The sequence below is a fragment of the Ambystoma mexicanum genome, chromosome 2q (genome assembly GCF_040938575.1).
Source record: "Ambystoma mexicanum isolate Mex_15411 chromosome 2q, UKY_AmexF1_1, whole genome shotgun sequence".
Lineage (NCBI taxonomy): Eukaryota > Metazoa > Chordata > Amphibia > Caudata > Ambystomatidae > Ambystoma > Ambystoma mexicanum.
This window is the reverse complement of record NC_090924.1, coordinates 1,030,902,036-1,030,926,096: the sequence shown is the minus strand read 5'-3', so window position 1 is coordinate 1,030,926,096 and position 24,061 is coordinate 1,030,902,036. Positions and strand designations below refer to the sequence as shown.

Sequence of the window (24,061 nt, the reverse complement as noted above, 5' to 3'; positions counted from 1 at the left end):
TCAAAGTTCAAACATCCATCACCAATTGCGCTTTACTTGCGTCTTTCATCACACGCGTTCATATCCTTTGCTCTTAGTACAATGTTACTGCTTGCAATCTTGGTTCAACACAGACCGGCCTGGTTTCGGTCTCCCCAACTCACCGGTTGTGTTGATTTTTCTGGTGCTGCTTTGATCCTGGAGCCAAGGACTGTACCACAGCGGTTGCTCCTCCTTGACTCAACTAGTCCTGCAGGAGGGCCCCCAGGTGTCTCCAACACACAATGCCGGATTCTTCAGTCTGGTTTCCTGGCCTTACACCTTTTTAATCTGAAGGCTTCTGGAATGTAACGGTTTCTCGTCGGAAAGGTTAAGGGTATCTCCCGCTGTGCTCTCCCTTCTCGGTTTGCTGACCCCCTTGAACCCCTCCCAATTCAGTTGCTGTCTAGAAAACGCTGCTCCTTTGTGTGTTTTGCCTTGCTCTGTGTTTCTCAGTAAAATGTCTTTGGACTCCAAGTCCCATAATCCTTCTTTCTGATTTTGCTCCCACTTCACTATCTCCCCCTTTTGGCACTCTGGCGGTTTTAGGAGCTGCCGGAGTTCAAGGGGATACTTTGTTGAGATCTGTGTCATGCCACTTGCCCCTCAAAGGCCAGGGCTGTCCTGCTTTGCCCAGGGGAGGAGCTATGGTGTGGGCACTGCCATGTAACCCCATTTGCCCCTGGTCTGGCTCTCTGGAGGTACCGTTCCCTCTCCACACTGCAGCCTCCCCTGTACTCACAGGTTCAGCAATCGGGCTGTCCTTCTTCCTCCAGGACTTCCAGGTTCTCTCCAGCTTGACTTTTCTCCCTCCGGTATCTGTACACCATCCAGCATCCCCAGCTTGCTCGGTGTGTTCCTGTCTCTGCTTTTTATACTGGTAGGGAGGTTTAACCAGTTTCAGGTGTCAGTGGTTGAAAATGGAGGCTTGACTCTGCCTGTCCTCGTTAATGGGACAAGATGGAGACTGCACATAGGAATCCATGGTACATTGGTTCCTATGGGCAATCTTCACAGCTCTGTTCTTCTTCCCAGTGGTTTTGAAAAAAGGCAATAGGGAGGAAGTATGGGAATTGTAGTTTTCTCTAATGATGGAGGAAAACCTTTTAAGTGTTTGTCAGGTGAATGGGACAGATGGATGGTTGTGCGTGAATGGGTTTTTGATAATGTCCCATAGTGACTGAGGGGATGTCAGAAAGGGATATATTTCTTCTCTTAAGCCTCCCTTTAATGTTGGTACTTGTGGAATTGGGGAGGGGGCAACGGGACAGGATTCCTAACCTATAAAGGTGGAGGAAGTGTTGGATAGGAGGGAATACGGCATCTCTGCTGAGGGCATTCTTCCCACATTCCCAAGGCCGCCCTGTCCAGGTGATCCTCCCGCACTAGTCCACCCCCAGGGTTTGGTTCCAAAGGCGAAGGCTCTGCCCTGGTCACCTGAGCAAAAGATCCTCTGGGTCATCCTTGAGCACACCCTTGCGTTTCTCAAATTTATCCAGGGTATGGTTATCAACAATTTGCATCTGAGTGTTATTATTTCGTCTTGTATTATTTCCTATTTTCTCCCCTTAGTTTTAAGTTATTTCCTTAAAGAGGCCTTTTATTATGCGATTTGTACTGAGACGAGTTACTTGCATAACATACAGCTCATTTCTTGGCAACCTGTTACATTGGTTAACCGTTTACCTTCTATGCTGTGGGGGAACGTTTCTGGGAGTCTTGCAGCATTGTGACTGCTTCTCTGTTCTCTGTAGCATTCCACGTCTCCTTCGGTTTTCTCTCCTCTTGGTGATTTCCTTGTTCGTGTACAAGGCTTTGGACACCCTGTGTCGTTACTGCTCAGTGGTTTCGGCGATTTTGCGGGTAGCGACTGTCCTCCACGTGGTTCCCGTGGTCTTGCCAACGCCTGATTTTGGGCTCCTGCCCCACTGCTTTATCTTGCCCAGTTATTGCCCTGACTTTAGCATCGGAGCATATATAAATCTTCCCTCCTTCTTTCCTCATAACTCAGTATTTCATTTGGAAGTGGGAAAGGTTGTTCACAATATACACTTGATCCTCACTGGACTTGATATGCTCCATCCACTGGCCTTCAGAGATGCAATTAATACTCTGTTCTCTTTTTTGCCCCGCGCAACACCCCATACAGCAGTGTTATGCTATTGCACGACAAGTTGCGCAATTGTATTCCACCGTTCAACCTATTTAAATTTCTTAAAATGTAACCATTTTTGGAACCCCTTCTTACATGCCCAAATACATTTTGCGATGGTACCTTGATCGCTTTTGGTCTAACTAAGCTTATTACCGAAGCAATCACTTTATGCAGCAGTTTCTTAGCTTCCGATATATTATCGCTATGTTGTAGTTTACCCAGGTCTTTATTTACCCGCTCCAATGGTGATACTTAAGACCGTTTAAAACTATTATTCGAATGGATTGTGTCCTCCCACGTATTCCTCATCTTGTGATAATTCGTTTTGCCAGCTTCCCTGTATCGGATTTTTTTTTCCCAGCAGAGGGCCCTGTGCTCGGTCGTGGCGTCGAATGTCCCTCGACGGGCTCCGTACCGTGTCGACGTCACTGATGGTGTAAGTAGCTCGAGCCGCGTCAGTTGGCTTCAGTTCCGTTTTTCCGATGGCTTTGCTCTCGTGAACGGCGCGCTTTGAGATTTTCTGTCAAGAAAATGTCTTCATCGACCGCTTCGACTCCCAAAACTGGGTTTAAGAAGTGTAATGACTGTGGATCGAAGATGTCCATCACCGATCCTTACCGTATCTGTGGTGTCTAGGCTCAGACCATCGAACCGGCTACTGTGGCTCCTGTCACTCTGACGGAGAAGGCCGTCCGTGAGAGGAAAAGTAAGTTAGCGGTGGGGCGGGAGGTGTCGAAGGGCTCTTCGAAAGCCTTATCTAAAAAACATAAAAAATCATCTGACTCTAAGGAATTGGAATGCCATAAAAAGCACTCGAAGAGATCCCGATCTCGTAGCAGGTCGAGACGATCTTCTTTGTCTTCCTCCATAAAGCTGAAAAGGAGACATAGATCTCAGTCATCGTCCGATTCGTCGACAGAATTGGTACGATGTCCGACTAGATCGGATTCCCCTTCAAAGTGGGAGAGCTTTAGAAAAAGTATGTTGCAGGTCTTTGAGAACGCGGCCTTGACCCCCTCGAAGAAACCTCAAAAAAGCCAGACCCCGGTTGCTCCTTTGGACGATGCAGGGAAGTCGGGAACTACAACAGTTAAGCCTAGTAGTACCCATAGATCTTGAGCCGACAAGTCGTCGAGAGATCCTCGAGGATCGAGTGCCTCTCCGATCCCTCATAAGAAACAAAAATTGTCAGTCGGGTGCAACTTCATCGGCGCCGACTGCTCCGATAACGAAGCCTAATTTATCCTCGACGCCTTTGTCGAAGGCTTTGTCGAGTGTGTCGAAGGTTCCTTCGACTCCCTCGAAGAAAACCAATTCCTTCGACAAATTATGAGGAAGGAGAAGGTTTACACCTTTACCAAGATCGGACTTCTTTAGGTCCATGTCTTCAATTTTTGAGGAATCTGGTTCAGATGAGGTCACTCCTCTTGGAGTAAAATATGGGACTAGACAAGTTCCAGAGGAACTGATAGATCTCTCATTTTTGTATCGGGATTTATCTGAAACTCTGCGTTCTGCTTGTGGTGTGGACACATCACCCGAATTGGAGTTTGCTGCACCTCATCCTGCAGAACATGCAGACTCAGGGTATAGGAATTTGATGAGTAGGGTGATTGAATATATGGGTTGGGGAAGAGCCTCCCCTACGTTTGAACAAGATGATATGACGGATATTATAGTCCGAAGACCCCGGAAAGATCCAGTTCTCCCCTTTCATAGGGCATTGTAAAGAACAGTTGAGAAAAACTGGGAAAAACCTGATAGCATTGCTGCAGTAGACGGCAATCTCCCAAAAAAGTATGCAACTTCCACTTCTGACCCAGAGTACCTGAGTAGACACCCTACTCCAGAAACCTTGTTTATTCAGGCAGCTACTACATCCAGGCAGGCAGCATACCCAACCATACCACCGGACAGGGAGGATAAAAAGGTTGATGCCTGGGCTCGTAAAGTTTTTACGTCAGGTATCATGGCCTTGAAATCTACCAATGTCACCTGTACCCTGGCCAGGTTCACACATACCCTGTGGAAATGCATTTCGGCGGTGGCTGAGCATATTCCGGAAGGCGAGGAAAGGGAAGGCTTCCTGAATATAGTCAATGGGCCTCATTACGACCCAGGCGGTAAGTTACTGCCTGGGTCGTACCCTTACCACCATGGTGTAAACTAAGTTTACACCATGGTGGATGGCTGATTTACCGCCCCATTCCAAGGTGAGTGGGGCGGTAAATCCCCATTTCCCATTTTACCCTTCCCCATTCCCATTTTTGCCCCATAGGGCACATTGGGAGTGGGGAAGGCGCTAATTGCGCCACCGTAAATTACGGTGGCGTAATTAGCACCATGGTCCCTTAGCGCCAGGGATTTTAACGCCTGCAAAAAGCAGGCGTTAATATCACCATGGCGCTAACGGACCTTGTAATCTGGCGTTAAGGGTTAACCCCTTAACGCCTGATTCGTAATGAGGCCCAATGACAGTAAAGAGGCAATGGGGGAATGCCTCCAGTCTGGACTGGATACTGCTGATAGTATTAGCAGGTCCATGGCATCAAGCACAGTGCTTCGCAGATTTGCGTGGTTGAAAGTCTGGGTTTGCCCCAGATGTACAGACCAGGCTTCTCAACATGCCCTTTGATGGCTCGAGGCTGTTTGGTAGTAAGGCTGATGAGAGCCTGGAAAAACTACAGACCTCGAAAGCGGTAGCAAAGTGCCTTCTTGCAACAGCCTCAGAAAACCTATTCGGGCTCATCTTCCTGGAGGTGTCGTCCTTTTCGATACTACTCCTCTGTTGGTAGAGGAAGAGGACAGGCTTTTCAAAGGGGCAGAAGAAATGTCACTCGTGGTGGACGAGCAAAGACTACAAAGCCATCTTCAGGAACGGAATCTATGCCCTCAGCCGCTCCTGCAGCCGCCTCCAAATCTCTCTGAAGTCTTATACAAAACACCTGTGGGGGGCAAAATCTCTCAGCATCTGGAAGAATGGCGAGGCATTCATTCAGATGCATGGGCACTGGAGACAGTAGCTCAAGGTTACTGTCTACTCTTCATAAAAAGACCTCAAGATCATCCACCAGGAGCCGACTCTACCAAAATTCCAGATCCGTTCCTTTGGCAGGAGATTATAACCCTGCTAGAGAAAGGTGCAATAGAACAGGTACCTGTAGCGGAGAGGAACAAAGGCTGATTCTCCCCCTATTTTCTCATCCCCAAAAAGGATGGAGAATTGAGAACCATCTTGGACTTGAGAAAATTAAACAAATTCCTCAGGAAGGATACGTTCAAGATGGTAACCCTTTCTCAGATCCTTCAGGCTCTCCAACTCCAAGACTGGTTGGTATCATTGGACTTTCAGGATGCTTATTTTCATGTGCCAATCCATGCCAAGCACAGAAAATACCTGAGGTTTGCAGTTAGCTGTTCTCACTATCAATTTCGAGTTCTGCCATTCGGGCTGACCTCTGCCCCGAGGGTTTTCACCAAACTGATGGCGGTAGTGGCAGCGAATCTCAGGAGAGGGGGAATTCACATATACCCCTACCTGGACGACTGGCTAATCGGAGCACGCTCTCCAGAACAAGCTCAGGAACACCTGTCGATCACCTGGCACTTACTCCACAACCTGGGCTTCTCTCTCAATTTCAAGAAGTCCCACATGGTACCATCCCAACAACTCCAATTTATCGGAGCAGTCTTGGACACTTCCTCTGGAAAAGCCTCGCTGCCCGAGGTGAGAGCTCTCCACATCCAGAAGATGCTAAATAAATTCCAAAAAACCCAGCATCTACCGGCCTTCGATTTCCTGAGGTTGCTCGGTCTCATGGCATCCTGCATTTTTCTGTTGCCAGAGGCCAGATTGAGAATGAGATCCCTCCAATGGGCCATCAGAACTCAGTGGTCCCAATTCTCGGGGAATATGTCAGATCTCCTGCAAGTCCCGAGCGCAGTTGCTCAGGATCTATCATGGTGGGCTTGCAACAACATCCTCAAGGGAGAATCTTTTTTGCAACCATGGCCGGAGATAACAGTAGTGACGGACGCCTCACTCGCAGGGTGGGGAGCACACACCAACGATCTGACAATCAGCGGACGTTGGTCTCCATTGGAGTCCAGACTACACATCAACCTTTTAGAGCCGAGGGCAATCAGACTAGCTCTGAAGGCCTTCCTGACCTCTGTACAGAGAAGGAATGTCCTGATAATGACAGACAACACAGTGGCCATGTACTACCTCAACAAAAGAGGAGGCGTAGGATCACTACCTCTGTGCACAGAGGCGATGCAGCTCTGGTTCTGGGCGATACAGGAGGGAGTCTCTCTATCGGCAGTTCACCTAGCCTGAGAGCAGAACAGGGCGGCAGATGCTCTGAGCAGGCAGAGCACAGTCTCCCACAAGTGGGAGCTAGCTCAGGAAGTCCTTCTGGAGATCTTCGCCCTTTGAGGAACCCCTCAAGTGGATCTATTCGCAACCTCAGTAAACCAAAAGTGCGATCAGTATTGCTCAAGGACATTTCCTCCGAGAGGAGCTCTAGGAGACGCGTTCGTAGTGGATTGGGATTTTCCCCTGCTGTACGCGTTTCCTCCAGTCCCCGTGATTCCTCAAGTAGGTTGAGAAATTTCAGGAAAACCATGATCCTAATTGCCCCGGATTCGGCCAGGAGGACGTGGTACCCGGACCTTCTGGACATGTCCATCTGCCCTCCAATACGTCTTCCACAAAGAGAGGATCTTCTCTCGCAAGAGGAAGGTCTGGTTCTCCATCCAGAGGTCAACACGCTCAACCTTCATGCATGGTTTCTGAGGGGTTGAGATACAATTATTGGGACCTTCCGGATGACGTAATGGAGATTTTGCTTTCGGCCAGGAGGCCAGTAACAAAATCTTTGTACCGATGTCATTGGAATAAATTCAGTAACTGGTGCAAGGATAGAGATGTGGAACCTTTTCAATGTGGCACACCAATGGTGCTTTCTTTCCTGTTACATCTAGCCAATCTGGGGCTCCAGATCGGAACAATCAAAGAATATCTTGCTGCGCTGTCCATTTTTAAGCGCTCCTCGGAAGAGGTTTCTGACTTTAAAATACCATTAATAATACAGTTCTTAAAAGGACTTACAAATGTATATCCACCAATACCATTTCATGTTCCAACTTGGGATTTGAATTTAGTTCTTAAATTCCTAACATGTATACCATTTGAGCCTCTGCATTCCTGTCCATTGAGGCTTCTAACACTAAGGACTGTCCTTCTTGTGGCATTAACATCATCCCGCAGGGTTAGTGAACTACAGGCTCTCTCATGTAAACCTCATCCACCACATTTTACAAAGACAAAGTAGTTCTGAAAGTTAAACCATCTTTCTTACCAAAAATAGTTTCCGACTCCCATTTGTCGTAGAAAATTGTTTTACCAACATTCTATCCTCCTCATTTGGGAAAAGAAGAGGCGAGATTACATAGGCTGGACCCCAAGAGGGCCCTCAGCTTTTACATTGCAAGAATGACAAAATTACGTCAAGACGACCAACTCTTTGTGGGCTACACAGGTCGTAAATTGGGTTTAGCGGTGACAAAACAAACCATATCCCGCTGGATTATTCTAGCTATACTGGAGTGTTAGAGATTAGCAGGAAAAGACCCACCGGATGGGCTACATGCTCACTCCATAAGGGGAATGGCTACTTCTGCGGCTTTGAAGAGGGGAGTCCCTGCAAAAAATATTTGCTCGGCAGCTACGGGGGGGTGGGATTTGCTGGTTCGTGGCGACACAGCCCCAAGTGTGAGTATGGTATAGAGTGGGACCTCTCCTCCGGTATGAGGAGTGGTCACTGGTACTTTTGGACCTCGCCCTTTGGTAATGGCTGGGTTTTAATTGAAGTGAGGAATGGGTCAGATTTGTAGGTGAATAAGGGAGGGGACTCCTTGCCATATTCCCGTGACTAGGAGATGTAGAATATGGGCAGGAGGGGGGTGGGGGGGGCAACTCTTACGTCAGAGTGAGTGGCTGCTGTTGGAGGCACAGCCAGTGGTCCAGGGGGGGACGCCCTCCTTATTTTTGAGTTGCACCTCTCACAAGAAAGGTGCCTCGTATGAGTGTCCCCCGTTTCCCTCCTGTGAATTTGTATGTGTGAAGAAGGGAGATGTGCTGTAATGTGCTTGGTGTGAATGCAGGTGCTTGGGAATGCATGAGAGGATGTTCAGTTGTGAGTGTAGGAATGCCTGTAGTGAAGGTGCCACTGCTTGTCAGTTGGAGAGCCCCAGCCTGGGTGATGGGGCCCAGCGGTTCATACTTGCCATCATAAAGGAACTTTGTGTAACATGGAATAAAGCTGATTTATGGAACCTGACAGATGTGTCCAAGGAACTTACTTTTCTACACTAGGTACTTCCCCATAGCCAGGGACCACCCATAAAGATGGGGCAATGTAGGCCTTATATCTTTAATGCAAACTTGTGAACCATATCTACAAATTGTTGGTGTCTTTCTTCTGACAATGCATATACATTCCTGTCGTCCTGTGCTAAATATCAGCAGTTCACTAAATAAACATACTACCATAATGTCCTCCTTCTTTATCAAGTAATAGCCATTACATGACAAAATTCATTTAAAAGAAAGGAATCCAAAGTGCGCCATTGCTTGAAGTATTTTAATGGCAGTTGTAATGCTGCTGAGAGCTGCATTTCACACAATGTTCTGATTTTGGTAACCGACTATGTCAACACGAATCAACTGTAACCTATGAGTAATTCTTATTACGTTCTGCAGTTGTAATTATGTACAGACTCTTATGCAGATATCGTCCATGTATTAGAAATACTAGAGCAGTGGTTGCAAATCTATAATTAAGGTTACATGGTATGCAGATCTAAAGATGTGTCTCCGAAAAGAATGATTACTGTATTTTGAGAAGTAAATCACTATCATTCCAGAAACTGAGAAGGGCATTTTGTTGTCTTCTAAATGTGTTTGTTTGATTCTCTTTATTTCAGCATGTTGAAAGTGAACAGCACAGAATATTTGCCCAGAGTGCTCATTATCAAGTTATAGATGATATGATTTCCAAGTATGTCAATGAATTTGTGGACCGTACGAATGACCAAAACAAAAGGTAATTAGGGTTGTTCTGATCGAAGCTTTGTTTGGAATTTCTATTTATATATTCCAAACATTTGACAATGGTGTGTTCTAATTATCTAATTTTGAAATGTGTGCATTGTATTTAATCACAACTGGTTAATTTAATGTTGGCTATTTTGCATACTGATTTCAGTTTTGATACCAATGCAAACGTAATTCTATTCTAATTCCTCAGAGTTGATATCCACCAAATCCCTGGTGGTGAGATCATAACTATGTAAAAGTCCTACTTTTAGTAAGGTCCTTTCAATGAATGCTTATTAACAGAAACCACTTATATGAGACCAGATTCAAGACTCTGAGGAATATTTTCCACTCTCAAGGGAAATATATAGGTGCATTAACTTGCTGATTTCTTCAAGGCATCTGTTGGCGAGAAGTATTGACATGATCATTTCAATATCAGACTAGTGTAGGACAATGAAGATCATTTTGTCAACTCTTTATTGGTATTTCAAGAAACCATTTCTAGTAATCCGTATGTATGTAGTCATTAATATGTAAGAAACAACAAAACACTTAACTAACAAACCTACACCCGTGGATGCACATCCATAAGTAATGTATAATGTAAACTGAGATTTGTATCTTGTACACTGAAGTCACATTAATACTTTTAATAACAGTTGCAAGCGTACATCCATGTTATAAATTGCCGTCGGAAGACAGTTGTATTTCATTTGATTTTTAGAACGCCTTACATGAATATACAAAAGGTACATGAGTGATAAAGCATGAGTCCTTATAGGAAGGCAATCTGAGAGAAGATGCACCTTGAGAATGAGATGAGCTTTAAAGTGAGGAAGAGTAGAGATCGTACGGAGAGGGAGGGGAAGGACATTCCAAAACGTATGGGCTAGAAGTGAAAAGGACCGGAATCTGGAGGGACGCACAAGGGAAGGTGGGGATCGAGAGAAGGAACTGAGACTGGGATCTTTGAGAAGAAACCGGAGTAGAGAAGGAAATTGAGGACAGGTAAGGAGGGGAAAGATGGAGACATTTAAGCAAAGGAAAAGTAGACCAGAGCTGAAGGATGGTCATCAAGAGAAAGTAAAGCGGGGCAAATTGATCCCCTGGGAGAGAGTAAGAAGAGAATGCGGATAGAAGTTGTCAATAAAACAAAATGTAGCACGTGTAGATGCAGTAAGGCTGAAAAGAATAAATGAACAGTAGAAAGGTATAGAAAAAAATCAGCGAGGGAGAGCAAGACCTTAGTTGCATAAATTGTGAGAAAACGGCAAGATTTATGGATGTTATACAACTGATAACGACTGGAGTGAGATATAACAAATGTGCGAATAAAAGGATAAAGAAGAGTCAAAGATTAAGAATCTCACAGCACTTGCAACTCCATAGATACACTTTTTAATGTGGGACTCCCATGGGCATAGGTCCCATTTCAATTCTTCCACCATAGTTATATGCTCATTGCTTTTGAATATTGTGTCGTCCTCAATCTCAAAATTCTCAGCTGTTGCTCCACATCCCTTGATGGGTGGCCAAAGACAGAAGTGGTTTTTGTTTCTGCACATTCTCTTTACCTCTTCACCTGGTGGCAACCTGCTGGGCTAAATTCCTTTGGATGGGACAGGCGACCCAGAAAATGTTCCCGAAGCAGAATGGAGCTGCATCATGGCTCGCTCTGAACTTCCAACTTGTGGACTTGGCACCCTAATGGATAAGTGTCATCCATCATCTGCATGTGTTTGCATTGAAAGAAATAGTGTCTCTGGTTTTCTAATCTTCAGTGATCTCATTTGTCACCATTCCCAGGTGGTACATATCCCTTCTCTTACCCTAGATTTGAGTTTAACTGTAACTCCTCCTGTCATGCACAGGCTTGTTTATTTTATAGGTTGCTATACAATATTTAGCCAAACTGATGTAGCACCCTCTCCCTATGGCCATGTTAAACTTGGTATCTGTGATGAGTAACTCACTGTTTTTTTTTTTTTTTAATTTAAATAAAATGTAAAAGTAAAGTATTGCTTTTTGTTTTTATGTCGCTTAATCCATAGTAATTGCTTCAAACCCAAGCTGCAGTTGCCAGAAATACTGCGGTAGATGAGTATGAAACCATTTTCTCATTATGCAAAGGAATGATAAAACCTATAAATGCTCTGATAGCACTTGGAATCTATTTCCAGTATGTCCTTTCTTGAAAAGGGCGACTACATGTAATAGTGCAGCACCCCTCCTACCACATTGTCTCCAACATGTCTGATGGATTTGGAAATGTTTTTAGTCTCTCAGATGTCACTTGTACATTATCTTGTATCATGCATCTTTGCAGTGCTTTGAACTGTTACAGTGCACTACATTCACCCAGAATTCGGACAAAGGCTAAGACTCCGTGGAGATCTGCTTTTCCCCACTTTTCTAAAAATCCTCTTCTTGAGTGCCGTTCTGACTCTTTGATGACTTTGCATAAGACTTAGGTCAAACCTTTGGAGCCAGACTGTCATGATCAAGTTCTGTTGGATATCTGCAAAGTGCCTCCATAATCCCAAAGTGTAAAAACCAGTTACCTATTTAAAGATTGTTTAATCCACCTTGTTGTGTGATCCCAAAATCGGTTTTATATTGTTGGTATTATTTGTTGGTGTTCACTAAAGCATGTTAAGTGAAGTATACTCCCAAACATCTGTTTCCTCTATGAAGACTTTTGTCGCAAGCGTGAAATTGATGTTGGGGGGAATCTGGGTTAAACGGTAAGGAAATGACGTGAGCATTGATGTATTACTGGTTAAATGATACCGGCATTTGACACTGTACTCGGACTATGCTACTGTGCACGATTTTTGGCAACCTCTCCTTTATGTAATCATAGCTCAGCTTTTAATGAACTGACACAATGTTGATATCAGTGCCCATGTGTTTTTCTGTATGATATTGTGACCACTCGAACAAAATAGGCCCAAATCGTGCAACACCTGCCACTCCCTCCCCCACCATCCTTGGCACATTCTCATGTGATTGTTATACCCTAATGTTTCTTTCTTATAAAAAAAGGGATGGTGTTCTTCTGTAAATGTGAAGGAAAAAGAAAACAGCTGGGCATATGCATAGCACAAGCGAAGCATACCCGTTTGGGAAGGGTATTTATTTTTAGTATGGCATTGGTATTTCACAACAGCCTAGCCATGATCTATTTCAGATGCTCCGTTTTTTTTTTCTCTTATTTAATTTCATTTAGCCTGGGTTAATTGGCAGCGCATAGGATGTCAATTTATTTTTTAGTTTGATGGGGGATTTGAGGAACCATTTGATGGTAGCAGGCCTGTATCATTCGCTAAATTTTTCTCCATGCTCCTAAACGGAAACCAGCAGTCCATCTGATCAAAAGCTTTCTCTGTGTTTAGTGAAACCAACTGTTTTGTGCGACACTCTCTAGGTGGTCTACCCACCTGACATTGTCAAACATCTGGCATCACATAATAAAGTTACACTGATATACGTCCACCAGATGAGGTATAATCCCTAAAGGTGTGGCAAAGATCTAAGTGTATCATCTGAAACTACATGCCTATGTAAAATGCTTCAGTAGCGATGCGTTCTGTGCATAGGCATGCCAGTAAGTCGATTTATGCTTGTAGATTCAAGAAAATATTTGTATGATGCCTTCACAAGGCCGTTGGATCGTAAGCGCTCACTACAATAGCTTTTATTAATTTCCTGTTTTCATTGGTCAAGGATGGACCAAACGTTGGTACTGTCAAAGTTCACTGGACAGACATTTCAGTTTCCACATCACAACAGAGAGCGGGACCTATTTTTTCATCTGACAGTTATACCGTTTAAGGGATTGCGAAATCTTTTCCCCCCAAAACAATTTGCTGTTCTGTCTTGAGACTTGAATCTTGTGCTCACTACTAATTTATTATGGCAGCTTTGTTTGAATTTTTGCATTCTTGTGCTTTACAGCTGCTTTCCCTTTGTAGTCACTTTTCTGGTGGTAATCGCAAAAGTTGGTCAGTTTGGCGAGCTGCAGTCATTTGTATTGAGTCTCCTTTCCATGTTGTCTGTATGTTGGATGACCTTGGATTGCACCTGCCAGTTAAGCCTGAGGTGGTGGTTGCGTTTCACCTTTAGAAAAAAGGTTCTTTTACATTTTGCTTCCTTGGAGAAGAAATGCATTAAGGGGCTTGCCCTAAAAGTCCTTGGTTTATACAATGCAAGAACTAAAGTTCAGGATCGTTGACAAGCTTGCTTTAGGTTTTCTTGTCCAAGAATGGTATGAAGACCAAGTAGGCCATCTCCCAATGGAGTGATGTAATAGTTAGGGACAGAACAACTGGGACTGGAATTAGGAGTTCTCACCACAGGTATTGTTTACACACATGTTGCACACATCAGGATATAACTAAATATAAGCACTCTGGGCAGGGGGAAAATAAACTGCAAATACTCTCATTAACCCCACCGTCACCCTGCTAAGCTCCCGAATGCTGATGACCTGTGGCCATGAGCTCGCAGAGATAACTCAGAGGGCATGTAAGGGTTTATTTACCAGCAGATGGTGTTTTTTATATAAAGAAGTGTCAGGTTGGTCAATGAATGTTCTCTTCTGCTCTAAAAGGACCAGCGCTACTGAGCCATAACATCCAGCCACAGGTCTAGAAAGCAAGGTTCATGGGTGGTTCTCGTCAGGATAGCGTCACACAGTCACTTAGTCTTGGGAAGTTAGTGTCTCTGCTCACCTCATTAACCGTTGTAAGGTTTTGTCTTCCAAGACCTGGGCCTAGCTCATTATCAATGATTTGAGCATGTTGCATTCTAGGACAGCAAGATGGCCTCTTGCTGTCGTAGAATCCCTGATGTCCTCAGTGGTCTGCATTGGGTAGGTGCATAATCTCACCCAATCCATCCCACTTTCTCCCTGCCGTTAGGGTCTCCTGACATGCTTTGCAACCCACAGAAAACACAAATAGGTATCCCCACCTCCACTCTGGTTGGTCCAGGTATAATTTTCTCCCTGTCTATCTGGCGAGGATTTTAATCTGTCAAATATATCTGAAGTTCTACAGTTCATTCTTTTAAAGAGAGATGCCCTTCATTTAACACCCTCCACCACGACAAACTTGCCTCAAAATATGGGACAAGCAACTGGCAGTTTTGTATCTGAGGTTTGTTTTATTTAAAATAACAAATCAAGAAATGAAAGGTCATCCTCCAGTTGATAATGCTAGATAAATCACCCACAAATTTCCACATTAATTCAAGCAGCTTGTCTAAAGCAAAAAACGCAAACTGCCCGTTATCTCCCTAATGTTTACATTTATAACTATTTTAGACCAGTGTAAAATCCTCTCCAATATAAACATATACATTGTTGTCAATATAGAGTTCATAAAACAAAAAAACGTTCTTGGAATTATTTTTACAATGGTTCAATTCATTTGCCTGACACCATCAACAAGTGTTCATGGCTTCACATAGAAGGGTATCCCCTAAAATGTTGGGCACTGTTGGTTTCTAACTTGGACATAGATGCAAGAATGTTTGGTAGGGTTAACCTGGCTACTTTGTCTACAGGCATGGGTTTAAGATGATGCTTTTACTTTGGAGAGCAACATTGCTTGATGTATAAAAGGGTCACACGAGCTTGAAATCATGCAATTGAAGTACAAAAGGCATCCTGAAATTATCTTTCTCCAGCATGGGGTCTGACATGGATTCACATGCTCATAAATATTCCCCGTCGTCAAGCTGGGAATCCTCGGTAAAGAAAAAATCAGTATCAGTTTCGTTTCTGATCTGTCTTTCTTAGTAGTAACCAATCACTGATCTCTGGGCCATACTGCCACAGCCAATGACTGTCCTCTCCCTAAGCCCCTCCCGTGGCAGCCATCCTCAGATTTTTACTGTATGTTCAAGTGTTGGGAGTCCTCGTCCTTTAGCTCTCGAGCTTGCTACGTTTTCGCGCTTTTTTCAAAGAGATTTTTCTAATTTTTCGGTTAAACAGAGCCTCAAGCTCCACCGTTTCTCAATCTGATCAACGGGGACCCGTTTCGGATTTTCTACGCCCCTCAAGGGTGAAGTTTTCGTCGAGTTGCGCTTCTTGGAGGAGTCCAGAAGTTTGAGGCCTAACCGGACATGGCCCAGGGGAAAGGAAGCTCGACGCCCGGAAAGCTGTTCAGGGTTTGTCCTGGATGCCAGCTACAGAATGTGTTCAAGGAGGACGAGCATTAGAAATGCCTCTGCCTTCATGAGGACAAAACACACGTGGAGAAGGACTGTGCGTTTTGCGGGAACATGTCGGAGCGGATCATGAAGAATCAACATCTTCGCCTCTCCAACTGGCTGGAAGGGAAGAGCCCGTCAGGTGAGAAGTCCGAGCGGTCTTCTAAATCCTGTGAGGGCGCCCCGGTGACTGGGGCCCAACAAAAGGCAAAGCACCGCAAGTCCGCGTGCACCGGGAGCGCCAAACGGTCGGGCTCCTCGTTTGCCAGGCAGGGACGCATCCTCTCCGGCGCCATCAACCATGAGCCAACGCTCTGGCTCGGGGAAGAGGAAAGCCGAGAACCCGGCGAAGCTTCTGGAGAGGCCCCGGTCGGCTCGAAGGATCCAGCCAAGGCGGAGCGAGGCGGTGACCCTCCCCCCAAGGTGAAGGCCACAGGCCCACAGAAGGTGGTGAAGGCCTTGATTCACCCGGCTAAGGCCTCTAGCGAGGAAGTCGCGGCGGCCCTGACGCAGCCTGTGGAGGCTACATCAGTGGAGGCGACCTCGGGGCCCAGAGTTTCCCTGCCACTGCGGAGGGAAGCCTCTTTCAGGCCCATCGAGAAGACCCCCGTGAAGACCCTGGCGGAAAAAGAGGGTGGGGGGGGCGACCGGTGGCATCGTGGATACGGACACAGCCTCTGAGGAGGAGCTGGTTGAAGTCTTGGAGGGCCTCAATGAGGGCGTTGAGGAGGCCCGGTCCCACGGGAAGGATCCCGAAGAGGACGACGAGAGCGACGGCGGTGCCGGCGAGGTTCCAAGTCAACCGTCGCGCCTGTCGCTTCCGGTACCGCAGGACAACTCGGCGGCCATTTTGTTGGCAATACAATCCTAAAAAGATAAGGATGAGATTGCCCCTACCACCGATGGAGGAGCCAGAGCCAGGCCCGACGGAGGAGCCAGAACCAGGCCTGTTGGGAAGTCCCCCAAGCAAGAGGAGACGGACCCATCCAGCCCCGCGTTTTCAGCCCTCTCGGCCTGCTCAACCTTTGCCCCCGTCGCTGGGGATGACACGGGAACGGGCACGGATGACGACGACGGGACGGATCTCCCATCGCCCCCGACTCGGGCCAGCCCGACAAGATTGGGTCCTTCCACGCTATGATTGCCAGGGCATCCAAGTTTTTCCAGCTCTGTCCCGGAGAGAAGGAGGGGTTCCTTTACCAACGGTGCGAGGCCAGAGGAAGACGGTCCTCGCCGTGCCTCTGCTGGATGACCTCCTGGACGAGGGACTCGCCCTTCTCTAGAACCCGTCTACAACGCCTGCTAAGAGGGATCGGTACGAGAAGTAGTACCGGGTCCCAGACGCGGCCCCCCTGTGCCTTAGGGTGCAACCGACCCCTGACTCGGTCGTCTCAGCGGTGGCCAAGAAGAAAGCGGGGGAGGGGGGCATCGGCCTCAACGTCAACTTCCCAGCCGGAAGGCGAAGCAAAGAAGCTGGATGCGATGGAATTATGGAGTTATCTCGGCGGCAACAACGATTAAGGTGGCCAATGCCCTTGCGATCGTAGCCTGCTACGACAGGGAATTGTGGTACAAGATCGCCCCCCTGTTGGACTTCCTACCGGACGACAAGAGGGTGGAGGCCCTGGAGATCTTGCAGGAAGGTGAGGTGGCGTCGGACCACACCATAACGGTGGCAACGGACATTGCCGACACCGGTTTCCGCCAGCTAGGCAACAGCGTATGCCTTAGACGGCGAGGGTGGCTCAAGGCGACAGATTTCCGCCAGGACGTACAAACCAAGGTGTTGGACATGCCCTTTGACGGGAACAACCTGTTTGGGGAAACAGTGGATGAGTCCCTCCAAGCTAGCAAGGCAGACACAGAGATGGCTCGGGTCCTAGGAGTACTCCAGCAACGACGGCCGTCCTTTCGGAACTCCGGAGGCAAGCAAGGTGCCTCCAAGGGATTCGGCGGTGTATCCTCTACGTACCGCCAGGCGGTCCGCTCCTCGTCGCAAGAAGCCTATGGGTACGAGGCAAGTCGGGTGGATTCTGCTGTCGTCTCCAGGGAGGTCAAGGCGGCAAAGCGTCCTCCAAGCAAGACTGAACCGACCGTGGCTTTGGGACCCCACCGAAGCACCCCGGCGGGAGGCCGGCTGGCGAAGTTCGTCAGCATGTGGGAGTCCATCTCCACCGACCGTTGGGTGCTGGACGCCCTGGCCCAGGGGCACGCCCTTGAGTTTCAAAAAACGTTCCCCCGGCATTCCTCCCGTGGCCAGGAAGGAAAACCACGTCCCTCAACTATTACTGGAGGTAAGGGCAATGCTCAAGAAAGGTGCCATCTAGCTCGTCCCGAAGAGGCTCCGGGGCTCCGGAATTTTACTCAAGGTACTTTCTCGTGAAAAAGACAGGAGGATGGCGGCCCATCCTGGACCTACGACGACTGAACAAGCACATCAAGGCACAAGTTCCGGATGGTCACCCTCCAGCACGTGCTGGGACAGCTGGAGGAGGGCGATTTCCTGTCATCGTTGGATTTGGAGGATGCATACTTCCACATCCCCATTCTAAAAGGACACCGAAGGTTCCTCGGGTTCGTGGTCCACGGACGGCACTACCAGTTCAAGGCCCTCCAGTTCGGATTGAAGTTGGCACCCAGGGTTTTCACCAAGTGCCTCGCACCAGTGGCGGCGCGGCTGCGCCTGCAGGGGATCCACGTCTACCGATACCTGGACGATTGACTCATCCGTGCAGGGACAAGGGAGCTCGCTGTAGAACACACAATGAAGACCGTCCAGCTGCTCACGGACCTGGGGTTCTCCATCAACTTCCTGAAATCCCACCTGGTCCCCTCGCAAGTCGCACTTTTTCTGGGAGCCAAGCTCGACACAGTGGCGCGTCTGGCCTCGCAGTCGGAGGAAGGCCATCCTGGGCAAGCCTTTTGCCACCTCCCGTGGTTGTGCATGTGTGTACTGCTATGTATTCTTATATTCATGAGCATGTGAATCCATGCCAGACCCCATGCTGGAGAAGGAACAAGTTACTTACCTGTAACTGTTCTCCAGCATGGGTCTGGCATGTATTCACATGCAAACCCTCCCTCCTTCCCCGCTGCGGCTCTTCACTTGGTCATACTGCCACTTTACGTGCTACCAAATCTGAGGATGGCTGCCAGGGGAGGGGCTTCGGGAGAGGACAGTCATTGGCTGTGGGCAGTATGACCCAGAGATCAGTTATTGGTTACTAAGAAAGACGGATCAGAAACGAAACGGATACTGATTTTTTTTTTTTTCTTTACCGAGGATTCCCAGCCTGACAGGGAATATTCATGAGCATGTGAATCCATGCCAGATCCATGCTGGAGAACAGTTGCAGGTAAGTAACTTGTCCCTTACAATTCATTATGAGCCCAGTTAAGGTTGAATCCATTTTCTTCTGTGTAATGTTACTTGATGAAGAGGACTGGGGCAGAACTGTGATGTAATGCCATCTGGTGAGGGTGTAGAAGCCCTGGATTGTTTTTATTTAACAATAGAAATGATATAGATAACTCAGATAATCTCAGAAAGGGTGGCCTGTTAATTGGACCCACTTTTAGAAAGCTCCATGCCAAAAGCATAGTACACAACCATGGTCTGCAGCATCGGTTTCCTGAACTGCAGCGCCTGCCCTTCTGTGGCACAGTGCATGTTCAGAGGTCACATGCACCCTTCGTCACAGCTTCTCAGTCACTGCAGACAGATTGCATTTAACTGCTTCACCTCCGATCCAAAAACATGATCATTGTAGGCCTTATCCATCTGGTGGTGGGGTAATCTTGACAAATAAGCCATACCTTTTTTTTTTGGTATGGTAACTGATAGCCACACAATTATTTTAGCCACATCAAATTGGTATCCTACTGGTGTCAATACTGTGACCTGAGGCAAGCTATGGAAAGGCTACGGGGATTCTTGCTCAGACTGCCTGTCTTGGGTTTTGGAAGCAAGGCAAAAGGAAGAAAGGATCTCTTTTTTATATTCTGGGAGGTTGGGAAACCACTGCTCCAGCCAAGGAAATTATCAGCAGAATAGCTTCTGGGAACCGTGCTTCAAATTGACACCCCTGTAATAAAGGTGAGCCTTGCACCCGGTATGCATGCAAAAACCTGAAGTTCTGTTACGCTCACCTGGTATCCACGGGGCGCCACCCAGCCAAATTGGACGCTGGTATCCTTCTCAGTGGTTCCCAGATGTGGACTATGGGGGAGGTTCTGCCTGAAAATACAGGAGGCTTTGTTCAAGACTGGCCAACTGAGGTAATTAGCCTCCCTCCACCCCGTATGACTTCAGCCCTTCTGGGCCCTCTCCTCACCTTATTGTTGAATTAGGTGTGCTCTCTGTCCTGTCTTCTTGGAAGGGACGCGTTGTCCTTCGTGGGTGAATGCGATCTAGTTACTTCACTGACGCCCGCCCGTTTGATGTCTTCCAGGTAGGTTTTATTGCTGTTTTCGTATTGTTATTCCTGCATGCCTTTCTTGGTTTAAATGTCGCTTTCTCTTCCTTAGATATGTAGAGGTTCACTGTGGCGTGTCGGCTGAGTTGGGCCTCGCCAATAAATGGTGGCGCGTGATGAGCGCTATGATGCGGTAAGTAAGCGCTATACGCAGCGCTGTGATGTCTTGCCTTTTCTAACCTGTTTTCTCTTCTTTACTCATAGGTCGCGGTGTTCTCCTAGCGTGTGGAATTCCAAGGCGATGCCGGCCGAGGGGCGACCTGCCAGGTAAGCCTTTCGGAGCACTTCGTAATATTGTGATGTCTCTAATACCTTGCTTCTTTCCTTTTTTCAGATCCTTCGGTCCGGAAGATGTGCTGATCCAAGGAAGCGGTTTGCAAGAGCTGTGGGCGGTTAAAGATGAAGATTGCAGGTAAGATGCTGCTGCTAATCATTCTTTTATCTCCCTGCAGGTTCTGCTTCTCCGAGGTTCGCGGGTATAGCTGGACACGGTGAGCGTCACGTTGAAAGATTGAAAAGTAACGCGAAGCGTGTTATCCCATTCGGGTGTGGTTTAAATAGTTTCAAGAAAGTAGTCCAGGTAAAGTAGTCCCTAGGCTACCACACCCGAAACACTATACCGCATAGCTTGGTTCCTAGGAGCCAGGCTATGTGGATGTCTCCATGTTGACTGGCAGCTTCAAAATAAAGTAGTCCACCTAAGCACATGTCTTTTCACTGTGTATGAGGCCTGGCTCCAAGAGGGCTTAAGAAGTGGGTTCCCAGGCTTATTAGAGACCCGAGCCCAGACCCCTCCTGGCCCATGGGCTTGTCAGAGGGGTTTTTGGATGTGGGTTGTGACAATTTCCTTTAAAGCTGTTGGTTTGGGAATGGGTCGGGGTTAGAGTAGCAAGTAGATGGGAGCTAAGGGGAAGGTTATGCCATCTTGTTTTCGATGGGGCTCTCTCTCTCCATTTTATGCAGGACAAAGCACTCTGGGTATGAAGCAAGAAGGTAAGGGTCATTTGTCACAGAGCCAGGGATTGGACCCCTTTACAGCAGGCTTGCTTTTGTCCAATTTCCTGTGGCCCTTTTTAAGGAAGGGTTCTTACACTACTTTCGGGATTCATTTTTGGACTGTGTTCAGGACAGGAAGAATCCTATTGGGAGTGCACTCTATGCAAGTCTTCAGTTTTGAGTTGAAAAAAGTAATTCCAAGGCAGCAGCGGGCTCTGTCCCCCAGGCCATCCAAGGGAACATTTTCGATAGACTGCTATAGGGCCTGCACTCTGCCAGATGCACGGATTCACAGGGCCCTCGGGTGGCAGCTAAGCTCCCTGGACTGGGAGTGAAGTGGAAGCAGACTTACTGTGTTGTGGAGCCTCTGGATTGGGACTTGCAGCCCCAGAGAATTCAAAGCAGGTTTCCACCACTTCAAACCATCCTCGAGCCCAAGTCTGCCTTTGACACACTCTTCAAACCACTGTTTGCTTAAACTAGTTTGCCGCTGCATCGCACCAGCAGAGTTAATCGCCACTCTGGCTTGACCAAGAAGGTGACCGCTGATGAAGTCTTTGCATCGAACCAACTCGAACCTCAACTTGTGCAGCTGAAAGCATCCTTTCGCCCGTCTAAGTGACCCATCACCTTGAACAGGCTCAACTGTCTAGCCTAACCTGGTGGTCTCTTTGATCCACACTGTTCTGACACCGAATCTACTCAACGGGAGCTTCACATCAAATCTAACTTGATGCCGCCGCCTGGATCTCCATGATTCGCTGCAGTCAAACCCAGTTCGAATCGCAAGCACATCACTGAGAAACCCATTATAACGCTGTTGAACCAGAGAGACTAGGGTACGTTTGAGAGGCCCGGACCCCCTGTTCCACCTTTGGGACCATAGTGCCTGCTTAGCCACCCTTTTGCCCCTTTTTCACAAGGACCGACCTTTACTAGACACATTGTAATTTCTTGCTCTTCGCCCCTGCGTGCATTCGTACCCAGAATGCAGTCATCTCCATGTTCTGCATTTTCCGTGTTCTTTCCACGGGGGTGGGTTGTTCCTAGTGTCTTTTTTATAGTCTATTTGTATATTGATGTGTTTAAGTATGTATATTTTTATAGAATCTTGATTGCACATTTTTATTTTGGAGTCTTGGACTATTGCTGTTTAGGTTCCTTTAGTCACATTTACGCCCCTTTTAAGAGCATAAACTGCCTTTGGCTTCCGTAACCATAAAAGGCAAAGGAGATATCTCTTGACTGTTCCTGTTACACCTTTATGATTGAGATCACTGTTGGTTTGTAGTTGTGTATACGCTAGCGTAGCAGTAGTCCTTTCCTCTCACTAATGTTTCCTATACCGCTTTGGGGGTTCAAAAACTCTACTCAGGATTTTTTTATGTAAACCATGGTTTTCACAGGTCAAGAAGTCCAATCCCTGAAAATCTTTATCCCATTGAACACCATGCTCCCTTTATTAATACTGGACTACTATCGGAGACTAATATACCCTGACTCTAGGCCAAGGTTTTAAAACTACGTCCACAAAATTTAAATTTGCAGGTGCTGTCCCCACTTAGTAGCATTGTTTGTAAGCAGATTCCCCCAAAATACTTTCAGTTGCTATCTGGGATTAAATGTATTTTTGGGACACACATCTAAATGCACTGTGGTTATTGTGCTCACTTTTAGTTTGTCTTTTAAAGGCCAAGGACGGGTAAAGACATCAACAGCTCCAGGCAACCCCACCAGATAAGTTCTTCTTTTCACACTGTCCCTCTACTCCCAAATCCCTCTGAGGAAATCTAGTTCTGTCTCAGGAAAGGCTTCTGCATTAAGTTCCCTCTGGAAAAGCTCTTGTAAGGAGGATTTCCATCATCTATATCAAAGTGGAACCACAACCAGCATTTTTTTTTTTACTTTCAGACCGGTTCTCATCCTCTGCACCTTTCCCAAAAACGCTCACAACTTTGTACGTGTTTAACTTTAAATACCCAACAAACTCCACCCAAGGAACATCATTTGATGCAACAATTTCTGATCGGGCAGAGCCTGTGATAGGTTCACTTCACTTACCTATACGCACAACAATCCTCCTCCTTGCTTTTTTTAAAATAAACTTTATTTAGAACAAAAAGGGCAGACAGCAAGCACATACATTTCAACAGGAATTGCCAGCTAAGTGACATGGCGTAATAGAGAACATTGTACATTTCTATAGTAGCAGCACACAATCTAAATAATCATTATAAAACACTGAACATTTGAGGGCAGGTAACTCTACAGGTAATGACACTTATGAACACACATCTACGAAGCCAGTGCGAGGTAAATGCGCAACTGAGTCCAAATGTCTTTAGGCCTACACGTTGGAGGCACTGTGGAAATGTACCTCTCCTCTCTGAGGTGAAAATGAGATCTCATAACCATTCAATATGAATCTGAGGTCTCTTGAACTTCCAGTATCGGAGTATACATTTTTTGCCAATTACGCAGGCAAAATTGAAAAAACGTCAAGTAATCAGACACCTTGCCTATATCTCCAAGCAGATATTTAACCGGTGCAAGTGTAGAGGGGGTGTCTAGTATCGTACATAAAATAAAGTCCCAGCCACCTCTTCCCAAAAAACAGGCCAATTTGGCAGTTTTGGTCGGTGTGTAATGTAGTTGATTTAATAGTTTAAATTGGGTCAGTCTAAGACGAGCGCCTATCTATACCGCTTTTGTAAGCAAGGAACATGTATGCCATGTTGCATCAGAGAGTTGGAACCCCAAATCCTGTACCCATTTTATTTTCACATCAGGAATGGAATGCTGAGTATTCTGCATTAGCCCATATAGTTTGGACACTAGACGTCTGGGTTCACCACATATTTCATCCAAATCGTCAGAACTCCTTGCTGAAATCCCACAGCAGTACAAGCTTTTCTCATCTGCAGAAACATTCTTAGCATCATTTCTAGCACCAGGCGTTCAAGCAAGGGCAAATGCGAAATGGCTGCAGATAACACGCTGGGAGCTCATCCAGCTGGCCAACAACACTGAAGAAGGATTCAACATCATGAAAATAGAGCTCCGTGCACTGCGCCTGATGACGATGCAAAACAGAGA

General features: G+C 46.7%; 1 protein-coding gene across 6 annotated transcripts in view; it reads left to right on the top strand.

Moving 5' to 3' along the window:
* DBF4 (DBF4-CDC7 kinase regulatory subunit) overlaps positions 1 to 24,061 on the top strand; it is a 718,935-nt gene that overhangs the window by 643,733 nt on the left and 51,141 nt on the right. For all 6 annotated transcript variants that reach the window (XM_069648379.1, XM_069648376.1, XM_069648378.1 and 3 more), the window contains exon 12: positions 9,164 to 9,282. In XM_069648379.1, the coding sequence (XP_069504480.1) occupies positions 9,164 to 9,282 (119 nt within the window). The remainder of the gene's footprint in view (positions 1 to 9,163; positions 9,283 to 24,061) is intronic.